The following is a 14,797-nucleotide window of genomic DNA, read 5'->3' as shown; positions in this document are numbered from 1 at the left end:
AGTCCAAAACCGTCCAAAAACAAGTCAAGACTGGCCTCTAGTGGCGAATGTTATTTCCCTCTTGTGTTTGTCATGCTGATAAATCACTGCAACGAATAAAACAACTGAATTAAGCAGAATATCACCAACATATGGTAAACATTGAAAATGGTCTGTACTTTATCTCCAAAATGCTTCACATTACACTCTGTTTACTGAATAGTCTGGGGCAGTCTGACTGAAGCAAGAGTGCCATGTACCGGCGCGACTGACCCTTTGACCAACATCCGCAGGTTAGGCAGGCGAAGTGTTTTGCCTACGGACACATCAACTAAGACAGATGGATCGGTGGTTCAAACCAGCAACCCACTGGTTACAGGACAAACTCCTACCATTGTCACTCTCACACAGAAGTGTAATACTTCTAATATAATTAGGGTTAGACCAGTGATTTCGACAAGTTTGATCTTGCCACTTTTAAATAACTAGATCAGACACTAAAGATAAAGACAGACAAATTTAATTCAGCGTCAAAGTTATTAAATTGATCTATAGGAATTATGATTTAACAGAAATAAGAGCAGGATGCTTTTAGCAGCATCGCTTTGTCAAAACTGTACATGTCAACGTAATTTATTCAAATCCTAATTGTGGACTGATGTAGAGCCTATTTGACTTTGAAAGATTTGCCCTTTTTGTGTTTATCAACTGTAAGAATGGACATAACATATCAGCTTATATAAAACCCTGAAACCAAATCTGCATGATATGGAGGATAGAAAAGCAGCAGGTGTTAAACTAAAGGCTGGAGATCTTAGCTCCTTCAGTTCATTCGAAGATGAGAGTGGATTTCCAGCAAGTGTTCAGCTGTTAAAAACACAGACACATAAGTAAACTGCACCAGATTTGGTTAAAGTATTTATAGTATGTGTATCTGACAACAATTATGCTGTCTGTTGAGTCAATAAAGTTACACTAGGCAACCTTATCTCGTGTTAATTTCATTTTGATACGTAAGGACAGTTATTATGCGAGGTTTCTAAACACTTCTTCTCACCTGGATCTTACAAATCCCAGTAAGATAGAAAAAGTTATTGCAAAGCCATTTGTTTTGAAAGCAGTTCTTAAGAAGCATGCTGGATTTCTGAGGAAACAAAGAAACTAGTTTGAAGCCCTTTGTCTGTTATTATTATCACACATTTACAGATATGTCACTGCAAGACTCAGATATGTCCTGACTTGACTGCATGTTGTGCTGTTTGCTGCTGCGCCTACAATCAGATGAAGCTCAGCTTGCAGCTTCAGCATGTGTAGACCATGCACACAAAGTGAAACAGGACTAGTCATGTGATTGTGATTCAGTTTCCATTGGTTACCTTCAGATGAGGAACAAAGACCAATGTGTATGCAAAATCTAAATTCTTATTATTAATGTATTTTTTTTTTATGCACCGGATGTGTCATATATGATACATAGGATTCTGTGGTCTCCTTTTTTTTTTTTTACACCATGACCAATACTTACCCAAACAACCTATTATACATAATTTGAGATTTGCATTTTGCCACCTACTGGATTATCACTGCACTGCAGGCAGAGAAACAGCTTTTTGCTCTTTTCAAAATGTCTTCTTGCATGAGATTGGTCATACACATTTTCTAGGAAAGTCTTTGACAATTTTAGACAACTTACAGTAAAAATAATATATAAATTGTTATTCACTGTTTTAAATGAATATTTTATGTTTGGAAATAATGCACAATTAATTAGAAATGTGTTTGTTATATTACATTTAAATTGTGTTAAAATGTGTGTATCATATTTGGTACTGCAGGTATTTAAGGTGCTTTGTCACTGAACAGTATTCTGATATTTTTATAAAGTAATCAATGTCATACCAGCCACAATTCAGCCACAAACTTTTGTTTACTTAATAATTATCATTAAATGCCATTTCAAAATATATATATATTTTTTTCCACAAAAGTAGTTATTCTAAAACCATAATCCTTAAGGTGTATTGACTAGCTATGTATATCATAGATATAAAAAAGAAGTGTAGTGGAAGAAGAGAGAGAAAGAAAATACTTTGAATAGTCATCAACATGATCATGTATGACAATTCAAGCTACATAAAAAAGATGATGGGGATTATGATGAGGATTATGATGAGGACTGAACTGTAAAATTTGTTGGTGGAAAAAAAACTAAGTGAAAAACTTCCTAGTGTTCCATATTTTCTAAATATTATAGGCAACATTTGTTTTTTCATCTGAAACTCACATTGTTATATACAAAAGAAGAGTTATACACACCTCTTCTGGAGAGAGCTGTGTATAATGACACATTGTTGTTTTCTTTAAAAAAAGTTTTTCAGAAAACATTTTTCTTAAAAAAAATAAGCTTTTGTTATTTTCTTAAAAAAGTTTTAAGAAATTTTCTGAGAAAAAGATCTAAGATGGACCAAGCTTTAAAAGGTCGAGAGTAACTTTGTTTTATCACTTTATTATTCTTAGTTCATCAGTATATCTCCGTTCCCACAACTGCTTATTCTATTTTTCTTGTGACAGTGACACTAGAACCAAAGGTGAATCCACATTGGTTTGATTCTCCCGTTTCTGTCCATGCTTACATGGTATTTTATAATGGAAAACATTTGTGTTTGCACTCACTTTTAAGGTCAGCGTGTTATTTAAAAAAAAAAATCTCGATTCTTTCGTCATGGAAATGCTGTTTTTTGTTACCTGTACAATGGCCTGAAAGAAATTGTTGAAGTGACAGACTGCGTTGAGCCATATGTCGACTGTCTGTTTATGCCTAACACCTCTTTTCTGCATTAAAAACCCAATATTTTTTCAATAAAAATACAAGGCATGTAAATTTTTGATTGCTCACTTGAAAACAATTTACTAATCAACACCGTATAGTAGATGTCAAAAAAGCGTCCTCCTTCATACATAAAGGTGTTAATTTGAGTGCATCCTGTGTTATAGGAATAAGTTAGAAAGCTAAAAGATGCATTGTTCATGGATGCTTGAATTAACAGAACGAGCTTTATTTTGTAAAATTATTTCTGCCTCCGCTGGACTCTACATATTTTGCAATTTTTAACACAAATTTCTACTCTATTTTATTAAATAAACTTTCTTTCACATCAATACGTTTTACATCAAATTGTGAAAGACCAACAATTTATTTACTGTTCAAATGTATATTTTTAAGTTTTAAATGATCGTTTCTTGTGACATGGTTGTCTGCGTCTGACGTCACATGATACGTGGTTGTGGAGAAGGAAGTGAAAGGAGAAGCCAGATCATAGGCTGGGGTCCTGGGTAGTTAGCTGATTGGGAGACAAGAAAGCTAGCTCTCTGGCAAAGTGCTAAATTTAAAACTATTTATTTCTGTGTTTCTTTCGTCAATTTACGATCGGTTTTAGTTTTTGGTGTTTACGCCAAGGATAGCACATTTTTTGGGCAGTTTGAGCCGAGTCGTTCCCTAATTATCGCTGGTCGACCAGTCGAGCTCCGGAGAGCTAGCTGGCTAACGCAACGCCTAATTCGGTTAGCTGTCTTGAACAATAACAGCTAGTTAGCTCGCTACCCGGCTCCGAAACGTTCCAGAAGTTGACTCTAAGGAGTGTTCGCAACTTTAAGGTGAGTTTTAAACGCCAACAGTTCGTTTCATGTGTTTAAATGTCTGCTTGGTGGCCGGACTACCCTGATGTTGAAACCGTTAATGGTGGTGCAGTGTTTTTTTTTTTTTTTTTTTTTGAGAAGCTGGTTGATGTAGAAAAAAAAAAACAACAAGGCCGGCCTTTGGCTCAGTCTGGGTCGATTCCAAAGAGGAAGGAGAACCGGTGAGCCGAGCTAAGGGAATATCGTGAAAAGAAGCTTTATCATATGTTCGACGGTTATTTCTTTGCTTACATAACGATATTTAAAATGCCATGTATGTGCCGAGAGATGGAGGGTTGGTCACCACCCATTTCCAAATGTTGGGCTGGTTTTGAACCTTATGCTACAGTAAGCTTTATGCTAACAGGGGTCTAGGTTTGACACATCACCTGACATCTGGCTGCGTGAAGCATCTTTTTCATATTTTTGTTTTTGTGTTGCCAGGCAGTGGAAACTTGCCAGTGTTCTGTGACAAGTACTTTTTGTTTAGCATGAGTCACTGAGTTTGCGGAACAGATCAGGTACTTTAATCTTAATTTAAACAGTTTGGTTGAAAGATTTGGGACTTATGAGGAAGTCTGTATTAAATCAAGTGTACTTTTAAATAACAACATCTTTATTTGTTGTTTAGCGATCGTTATGTGTGCTACCTAGTTGGTACAACTGAACAACTCTTCTGCTCTGTACCACTTCCATTTTCCAACGCAAGAATTTTGACATTTTTAAAAAATATCTGACATTTATTTTGATTTATTAAAACATAATAGAAGACCTAAGATTTTAGGTAATTTATGTCCCTCACTTTTACATTTCAAGTTGTTTTAAATTTATTTTTACCCAATGTCACAGAATATTAGAAATATTATTTAGCTACTCCCATGAGATATTTAAGTTTTTGATAAACGTTATGCCTTTTTGATACAAAGAATGTCAGAGATTTTTAGGCTCAAGCAACAGCGATATTAACATGCCAACATCAAGTCAGTTGGATGTCCCCATCTTGGCACCGAAATACCTAAATGGTGTTTGGGTTTGTAACTAAAGTTGTTGATGTCAACTTCATTGTCCATTTGCATTTCATTGAATTTCAGCCCGTTAGCAGGTCAGATTAATCAGAGGATAACAGAGAAACACAGCATGAATGTTGGAAAAGGATGTGGGCATTTTGATACATGACTGGTTTGTTTGACTTTTAGGGAGATGAATGGAAGTATTTTATCAATCAGTAATGCAAAGAAAAAAAAAACCTTCAGGTGTTTATGAAATAATTGTAAAAGTTTAGTTTTTAAATTTCCAAACCAGTTATTAGACGGTACCTTTTTGTTTAGTCTGTTTGATTTTCTAAAAATCTAAATTTAACCTGTATGGGATGGCCTGTCTTCTTGCCTCGTGATGTGTTTTTAATGATTGACTGCTGTCATTGGCAAACATTCCCAGAACGTAATCAACTTCTTAGTTTACTCAATACCAGTGAATGACTCAACATACCAGCCTGTTGTCTTGGAATGGCTTGAATTTTGGTTATCGCTCCACTTTGTTTATTCAGTCCACAAGTTTAACACTTCAGTGTCTGATGCTGTATGTTGTGCCTTAAAAAACAATTATGAACTACTTTCAAATTTATTCGTTTCTCTGCAAATCTAGAAAATACTGAATTTGTTACAACAGGTTGTTTCTGTTTAGCTCTTTTGCTAAAAATTGATCTCTGTTCTTTATTAGTTTGCTTTTTCAAGTTATGAAAACTTACCTGAACCCTTAAAAATGATCCGACTCTGAGACAAACTGAGCACCAAGAAACATTTTGCCTTCTATATTTAATCCAGCTTGTGTGCATTCTTAATCCATGTCACAGTGAGTAGATTTTAGCTGCTCTCGTCTCAGATATGCAGTCGGGAAGGAATAACTCTGCTTAAGTTCATTGAGTCACATTTTTCAACACATTTCCCAATTTGGATTCAAGAGCAATTATGTAATATTGTACAGTTTTGGTGCAATGAAACACTTTTTATCGTTACCTCAGCCTACAAAGAAAGGGTAATAATTGACCAGAATATTTAGTTGGGAAATAAAAAAAACTTGTAAAGACAAAATGTATTGTGAAAATCTTTTTTTAGTAGTGATGGGTCCGGCAGCACAGATGGGTCCGGCAACACAGATGTGTCGGCGCATGCGTCAAACCCTTAGACAAAACCCCGTGTCGGTGCGCGCATTGCTTTCAGGAAGTCACGTGACCGATACAGGAACTGTTTTGAAATGACACTGGCGCGCTAAATTGTGTTCATTAGGAAGCGAATCTGTCAGTGGGATGCCAAAAATAATTCTTGATCTTTTACGGTACAGCATCAACTATTGAGCCTCAAGGCAAACGAAAGGTTTCGTAGTTTGGGACCATTTTGATCTTACATCAGAAAATAAGGTATTGGTTATCACTTCGTTGTTGTTTCATCCGGTTCTTTCCATCTTCTACTTGATCTATCTGAATCCAAATTCAGCTGAAATTGACTCTTAGTTTACTTTCATATTATGTTCTGCAGGTCCAGTGTTGCATATGTTTGGCAGAACTGTCTTATTTAGATAAACCCACCTCCTCAATGTTGAGGCATTATAGTGCCAGGCATCAGAATGAAGTCCCAGATACACCTCGGATAAACTCAGGTGTACAGCCATTCTACAAATTACTCAGCTGCTTTTTATAAATTATTTCATAGAAATGTATTGTTTACTTCATTTCCTCTACAGCAGGAGAAGTTGTGTCAAAAAGGCGTAACAGACTACATTTCAAAATGTTGGGAAAACTTATTTTTTCGAATGAAAATTTGTGGGGGAAAAAAAAACCCAGTCCACAAGCATCCTCATTCCAAACTCGTTCACTTAAATTTTCACTTTATGGTACATGTTCTCATTATTTATTGACTGTATCTAAAAAATATCAAATATATTTTGAATCTAACTGAAGATATGACCTAAAACAATCTACAATATACTATAAAAACCAACAACTAAAATATTATTGTACAACTAGGTCATCAAATCAGTCTGTCAGCTACGTTGCCTGTAGGGATTTTTAATGTCCAGCAGGTGTCAGTATTCAGTGACACAGTATCAATACAGTTTTGCTAAGGGTCGAAAGGCTTCATGACGCCTCCTTTACCCATCACTATTTTTAAGCATTAATTCCCACCATAAGTAGGAAACCTGTTGTTACAGCTCAGTAAAGCAGTAAAATATGTCGCCACTTTGATGTTTCCATGTCAAAACTCTTTGTCAAGCCGACTTTCTTCCGTTTAGAAACGCATCTCCTTTCTCTCAGCTGTGCTTCGGTGATACCTGATCTTGCTTTGTTCAGTAATCATGTGACTGTGGTCTGAACACGTCTTCAGGTGCTTGCTGTTGTTCCAGCTCCTGGCACGCTTCACAGGAATGTTGTCACTGGAGAGCCATGCTTGTTCTCTTCATGTGCAACACAAGTTTACTTTGCTGCTCTTGAGGGCTACAGCTCAAGTGTTTTGTCTTTTTAAAAAAAATTATTATTACTATTGTTTTCTTTCAAACAAAACTTCTTGGTCTAGAATTGAAGTAAACACAAAAGACTAACAGTTGGGACCGTTTTATTGTCCTCATGCCAGGATGTAAGTTGACCCGGTGCTGATGGGAAGTGGTAAACTTTTCTGTGAAATTGTTGTACAGTCTGTTGTTGTGTTTCACTGGCTTGGAAAAAAAAAAAAAAGCAAAGCAGACATTTATTACCCTGAGTACTAATGACAGACTCAGTTTCTCAGTTTGACGGTTATCAAACTGAGAATAATGAGTGTTTAACTATTTAAAACGTGTCTGGATAAGATATGAAAAGCACTTATGTATCTGGGACATAAATGACTGGTAAAACACTGCTAGATATTATAGTGTGCAGTAGTTGCCACCTTGTGTTTTTTTTTTTTGTTTGTTTTTTTTCTTTACTCAAGGAATGCAGCGATTCTTTACTTAAACCAAATTTCACAAACGTCTGAGCAGATATAGAGCAGACTTTTATTGAACCGTTGCTTCTATAGTCTCTCTCCTGTTTGTGGAGGGAAATGTTTAAGATAATCCTTGGAGACTAAATGTATTTCACTGTGCATTGGTGGTAGCTTTGAAGATCCACCATCAAAACACATGTCCCAGGCCTTTACCTGTTGTTTTTATGAAACTTTTAAAAAAACATAAATGTATTTGGAAACTGAAAATAGTATTTTTTTCCCCCCTTGTTTTGTATTATTTGTCCTCCTCTTACAGGGAACATTCAGAGATTGAGTACATCTCTAGTTTTAGAGCGTTTGATAAATGCTTTGAGAATATCTACTTCACTTATTGGTTGTGCAATTCAGGGATTCATTTTATTAGCCTTGATAAAACACCAAAGAATAATAGTGCTGAATTTCCTGTTCATAATATACTTTGTATTGCGTATCCTATTCTGCGAGGGCTACCTATCTAATTCAATTAAATACTGGGCTAAACCCACAATTTGATCGACCCATCTTGTCTTGTGCAATTTACTCGTTTCTTGCAGTCACTCATGGATTCTCAACGACAGCCTGTTTCTGATACTTTTAACCCCAAGTTACATTGATTATGGTTCGTTAGAGTTAAGGTTCAATAAATTGGGACAATCACTTTATTGAAAACGCTTGCAGTTTTCTTTCGGTTCCTCGTCCTTAGACAAAATCTGAGCTGTCAGGTGAGACCAACCATGTATTTTGTGAAAGCAGTTCAGATCGTCCTCCTGAGGTATTTCTGATGTTTGCTTGGGTCCTGGAAATATGTTCTCTATCAGGTTATTATCTCTGTGCCGGTAATATCTGCAAGGGTTGACTCTGTGCAACAACTTCCTGCTGTCTGCGTGTGTAAGACAGAGAGAGAGAGAGAGAGAAATAAAAAGAGAGGGATGTGCGCCTCGTGATTTGCTCGGCAGCTTAGGCAGCACATGACTGGAATAAGTCGCATTCAAACTTTACTGCCGCAGGAGCGTTAAAAACTGAGCTCAGATTTCTACGTTACTGTTTCTCAATAGGCCAGTGATCGTTTAGTTAACTGTCAAGTTGTTTTTTTTATGTCGTCATGAAGCTGGTTGTTTTTTTGATCTAAAATGAACAGGTTAGCAGGGACATAGGGAGAGACTTTCAACAGTTTTATTTATTTTTTTTTCCTTCCTGCAGCTGAACAATGACGTCTAGGAAGAAAGTGCTCCTTAAAGTCATCATCCTGGGAGATTCTGGGTGAGTCACAAGATGGTCTATTGTTCTTCTTCATGCCAAATTCAGCAGTGTGAAGGACCACACAGGTCACCACTAAATATAGTTAATCTTTTTTTTTTTTTTTTCTTCTTTCTGGTAGCTTTTCTGGTTGAAGCGAATGCTCAGTGCTACTTCCTCATTGGCGTCGGCAGTAGTCATAATCTGTATCCAGGCAGATTACCACTTCTGCTCTGTCTAAAGATTTTAGGGTTTTACCCATAACTTAAAAATCTTGACTTTTAATCTGTGGAGCTGTTGGAACATGGCCGCTGCTGTCGTTTAGAAATTTCCTGTGTTTGCCGTGACCATGAATCAACACTTTCGTTAGTGATTTCAGTTCCATTTTCTACCAGAACTGAAACTCTTTTTTTTTTTTTTAGGATTCATGTTTAGTTATCAGTTTAAAGTAAATGACAAGAGGAAGCAAGTTAACTTAGCTAGAAAAATTGCTGCTTTTTGACGTAACGCAGTTCCAGCTTTCACTTTAAAAGAAAAAAGTGAACATTTTAAGATCCTAACAAACATAAAACTGAAGTTTATTTGCTTCGTTTCCCCCGTTTCAGCAATCACCAAGACAAGTTCATACATTTTGGGCAGCTGAATTTGTAATTGTTTTTACAGCAGCGTTCATCCTTTTTCACTGAAAATGAACTGGAGCTATTCATGCAGTTTACTTTTTATTTCACTTTCAAAATGACTGGCTTTATTTGCTTGTTTCTTCAAAGTTGTTTTTTTTCTTTTATGCAGCCATTTTGTTACTTTATTACTTTTCTTCTACTGCCACCTGCTGTCTGTATTATTTAGCTCTGTTTATTCAGACATGCAGTTGGTGGAGATGAGCTTAAAGTAGATTTTTTTTTTTTATTAAGCAAAATTTTAATAGGATATTTCATAATTGGAAGCACAGTTACATGGAGTTTACTAGAGCTGTTGGTTTTATATAAAGCAAGAATAAAATACTCATGACACGTCATTGCTTTAGATTTAATAGTGAGTGGATTTTTGTTCACTCGCACTTAGTTGCAGTTTGATTGTTTTGCATAAACTTTGTTTTATATCTTCAATTTCCTTCAGCACCAAAGATGTTAAAATGGTTCTCATGGTAAAATGAATGTTAATATTAGCTTAATATTACTATTTAAAAAAATAAAATTACTTGGATGTGTGCATCTTAGCTCTGTGGTCGATGCAAACTGACTGAATATTTTATCAGTCAGTAAATTTTATTACTGACTGATGATATTTCAGTCCAATTTAGGAATCAGTACTCTATCAAATACGCACTTCTGCTATTCAATAAAATGTCTCTAGTAAAGTTTAACTCTAATTGTGATGAATTTGCATGAAATAATCGATCATGCAGATTTTTTCTCCCGCACCCCTTTTCTGTGGTGCTGTAGTTCATTATTTTTAAATGCTCATAAATGTAATAGTCTTTTTTAACATTCTGAGAAAAGTCTCCTTCAAGTCTTAATGCTTGACAGAAGTTTCCAGCATTGCACAAACTAAAATCTGTTTAAAATATTGTATAAGTTGTTTATCTCATATTATTATTATTATTTTTTTTTTTTACTGAGAATCAGATTTTACTGTACAAATATGACAGCATGCTTTTGCCTTATTGAGTGTAACTTAAGGAAATAAATCTTTGTTTTATATTTGTTTGCTAGGTGCTTCTAATTAATTTGTTCCCATGCCTGTTTTGAACACGGTAGCTCTCATGTTTTTTTTTTTTTGTTTTGCTTTCCCCTCAGAGTTGGAAAGACCTCCCTAATGAACCAGTACGTGAACAAAAAGTTTAGTAACCAGTACAAAGCAACAATAGGAGCAGATTTCCTCACCAAGGAGGTAATGGTGGACGACCGACTTGTTACGATGCAGGTACATTCCCAGCTTGATGACTCATTTTCATCAAGTGGCATTGGAGTATTGGGAAAAATCCAAAGTCAGATGGCGTTGTTTGAGTTGATTTATTCTGTTTTTTTTTTCTTTCTTTTTTTTTTTCTTTTTTTGTCAGATCTGGGACACAGCTGGCCAGGAGAGGTTTCAGTCTTTGGGTGTTGCGTTCTACCGCGGGGCAGACTGCTGCGTGCTGGTTTTTGACGTGACTGCACCCAACACCTTCAAGACGCTCGACAGCTGGAGGGATGAGTTTCTAATCCAGGCCAGCCCCCGAGACCCCGAGAACTTCCCTTTCGTGGTGCTAGGCAACAAGATTGACCTGGAGAACAGACAGGTTGTTATCGGTTCCACCTTCCTGAAACAGAGACTGTGTCTAATGCCCACTCTGAAGGACTGCAGTGCAGGAAATGGGTTGCAAATCTTCCGTCTGCATGTGTGCATTCTTATGTTTATGACTCGCCGTCTACGTTCTGTTGTGATTCTTCAGGGCAACCATAAAACCCTAATGGTATATCAGTGTGTAATTTGACTTATGAAGACATGATTGTAATTCCTCAGGGGAGATAGCTGTAAAAGAGCAAGTGGTGACAGTACACAAATAATTAAACCTTTCTGATTTTTCCCCAGACCTGAGGATATTGCATCAATATACGTCGTAAAAGTCTGCTATTGAATTTGTTTAATACGCTCAATAGCAAACAAAATCCAAACTGAAATGAAACATATTTTAGGAATCTGAAATGAAATGCTTGCAGTTTGCATTTGAACTGGGAACAGGTGAAGTGCATCCAGACACTGAGGCAGGAAGAACTTCCTTTGTTTGCTCTCACGTCAGCAGCTCTGATCTGGTTTTCAGTGTATTTTAGGATTCAAGACTAAATTATTTGCATGTATCCAAAAAGAAGTTGCTAACAAGTAAGTTAAAAATTGGTGATACCTGGTTAGATTGTAGAACATCCTGTTGTTCTGTTCTCCTCAGCAGAGCCACCAGTTTTATTTCCCTCCTCTCCCTCCTGTGTCGCTGCAGTCCAATTTATCTGAATGTTGTTTTTGACCTTTATGTTACGAAGCAGTCTTTAAGTTTGGCAGAACAGTCTGAGTCTAGTTTTTGTTGGGATTACCTAAACATTTGGCCAGAATGCTCCCTGTGATGGGCAGCATGAATTTCACATATAGTTTTGGTCAAAATAATCCCAAGTGTGTTTTAAAAATGGCGGGTTTTGCCGTTTGTTTCTGGATGGGGTGCTGAGGCGGTTGGTCATGTGGTTTGTGTGTTCAGTCATGTGATAGTGATGCAGAACAGGATTGTGGGTAGTTCAGCTGAAGCAGTGGTGAAGTCAGCGGTGTGGTCGATATTTTTCAAAGGTCGAGGGAATACTGAAGTTTCCATGTAACGTTGGCCTTAAAAGCTCCATTAATACCGTGTATTGATATCGACCCAGTTTTTCATAGAAAAAATAAAACGTGCTGTGTGTATATGTTACGATGTATCCGTCCTGTTTCTGTAAACATTTTATATTTCTCTTTTTTTTTAAAAAAAAAATCAATTAAAGGAAATGAAATTCATATTGCTGTTTGCAATCCATCAAAAAATAAAAATTAGAAGAACATTCGTGTTCATGCATCAATGTTAATGTCCCTAATCATTTTGATTTTTGTCTTACTGCAATATAGTGTGAATCACATTATACCCTGTCTATTGGTTTACAGACTATTAAAGGTAGTTTTCAGTTAATAACAAATAAAAAAAAAAATCACAGCCTCCTGATCACTGAGAACTGGCAGCTTTTAATCACTGTCCACTACTCGGTACAAACTTGCTTTTTAGTGAATTATATTCTTTAAAAATAACAAGTCAGACGATTCTAGCATTGAAACTTTCCTTATCATTGTTGATGGATGTGTGTTTTTTTTTTTTTTTTCCCTTTGTGTTCAGGTGACCACTAAAAGGGCTCAGGCCTGGTGTCAGAGCAAGAACAACATCCCGTACTTTGAGACCAGCGCCAAAGAAGCCATAAACGTAGAACAAGCATTCCAGACTATCGCACGCAACGCTCTCAAACAGGCGAGTTGAACAAGAAAACAGAAACTTAACATCTCAGTGTACATTTCTACTATTAATTAACAGAGAATAGTTTCTAACTTGTTTTTTTTTTTCTTTTCCCCCCTGTATGCTTCTCAGGAGACAGAGGTGGAGTTGTATAATGAATTCCCAGAGCCCATAAAGCTGGATAGGAACGACAGAGCTAAACCTTCTGCAGAGAGCTGCAGCTGCTGAGGGACAAACTGGACCATCTTCTCTCATCTTGTCATCACCCTGTTACATGTCATCAACCTCTTTCCCAGGGGAAAAAAACAAACAAACAAACAAAAAAAAACCAGTTCCCTTATTGGTCTTCCTCACACACCGCTCATTCCATTGACACCACCACCCCTCACATGGATGTACGTCCCCTCGCCCCCAAACCTCTTTCCCCACTTAGTACATAAATTAATACACTAGTTCCCCCCTCACCTATAAAACGATGACAAATCCAGCGCAGTAAAAATCACATGAGAGAAGAAACGCACCCTTCGTGACCTCACACCCATGACTCAGTAGTGAGTGAACTCCTGTATTTTGCCATGTTTGTCAGGTTTTGCCCCTGACTCACTCTGAGAGGGTGAGGTCGTGGAGCCATTTTTCAGAGTGCAATTAGGAAATCTGGACGGACTCCAGGGCTCTCAAAGCGAGCTCTGTTGTGAAATGATGTTGGCTTTTCCCAAGATGCAGCATCCCAAATATCATTCTCTGCTTTCTACTTGTTTTCTTTTGCGCCTTTCTCATGAAATAAACTAGCAGAACTAAAAAAAAAAAATAATTGTTGTAATTGGCGGTTAATTTAAAAGCTGATCTTAAACATTTGTGGTTTTGCACTTTTCTTTTTGCCTTTAAGTGTTATGGAGGGATGACTGATTTTTTTGTTATTGTTTTTTTTTTTTTTTTTTTTTTTGGGCAACATCTCTTATCACATGCCTTTTGGTAAACTCTAAATTTATACCTCCTCCCTCCTTCGAATAGCTCCTGAGAATCTTCTGAACAATCTGGTGATTGTATTGCCTTTTCACTTCAGGATAAGGGTTTCTAACTGCCTCACACTGCTGAATATATGTTACTGTGTCAAGTAAAAGCTGATTAGGGAGTCACAGTGTAACAAGTTAAAACCTTGATATATAAAGTTTGCCTTTTATGTAACATTACTTGTACTGCTACTATTACTGCTGTATGTTATGTCCTCCTCATCTTTCAGACACCTTTCAATGGTAAAGGGTGACCACATGCATCACCAACACTGCATACACCCGTCTCCTGTCCCGTCTTTCACTATTGCTGTTCTATCTATCTGCTTGTAGCTCAGGTTGGCTAAGTACTTAATATTTTTAACGGATTGTGTATTACGGTGTATAGATGGTATAGAACTGAAATGTTTCTTCTTTCCATTTAAAGAAAATATTCAACAATTTTCCCTGGTATTACTTTTTTTTTTCCTTACAGAAAACATTACAGCAATGCCAATGATGTAAAAGAAAATTTGAACGTCAAATAATAAAACTCTTGAATATATGAAGAGGTTGGTGTTTCATGTCTTGCAGGTGCATCTTATGGTGAATATTGTGAAAACGTTAATTTCAGTAATTAAAAATAGGACTAGACGCTTTAAATAATTAAAATCAAATTAAATACTTATTTCCAGAGAGAAATTAAATGCAGCTTATATTATGTAGTCTTCAAAGAGCTGCTGTAGATGCTGTGGGCAGGAAGAATCTCCTGTAGTGGTCTGTATTACAGCAATTCAAAAGAAACTTCTGACTGAAGACACGTATACAACAGTCATGAAGAGGACGCGTACGGCTGCTAGTAACATTTTTGATTTCATGTAGAATCCTTCTGTGCACAATAGCCTGAAACTAAGTTAACTTTATGCTAG

General features: G+C 36.6%; 1 protein-coding gene across 2 annotated transcripts; it reads left to right on the top strand.

The window, feature by feature from the left end:
• Positions 1-3,236: 3,236 nt before the first annotated feature.
• LOC122834694 (ras-related protein rab7) lies at positions 3,237-14,437 on the top strand. 2 transcript variants are annotated; one of them, XM_044123369.1, is made up of 6 exons: positions 3,237-3,633; positions 8,850-8,909; positions 10,682-10,808; positions 10,945-11,163; positions 12,766-12,894; positions 13,012-14,437. In XM_044123369.1, exons 2-6 carry the CDS (start codon positions 8,857-8,859, stop codon positions 13,105-13,107), a joined length of 624 nt encoding a protein of 207 aa, XP_043979304.1. In that variant the 5' UTR covers positions 3,237-3,633; positions 8,850-8,856; the 3' UTR covers positions 13,108-14,437. The 2 variants fall into 2 exon arrangements, with proteins under 2 accessions (XP_043979304.1, XP_043979305.1); XM_044123370.1 differs by lacking the exon at positions 3,237-3,633 and adding an exon at positions 3,745-3,836.
• Positions 14,438-14,797: the final 360 nt, after the last annotated feature.

This window comes from Gambusia affinis, linkage group LG07, assembly GCF_019740435.1.
Source record: "Gambusia affinis linkage group LG07, SWU_Gaff_1.0, whole genome shotgun sequence".
NCBI lineage: Eukaryota > Metazoa > Chordata > Actinopteri > Cyprinodontiformes > Poeciliidae > Gambusia > Gambusia affinis.
Note: the sequence above shows the minus strand (reverse complement) of the source record. Positions and strands in the feature narration are given on the sequence as shown.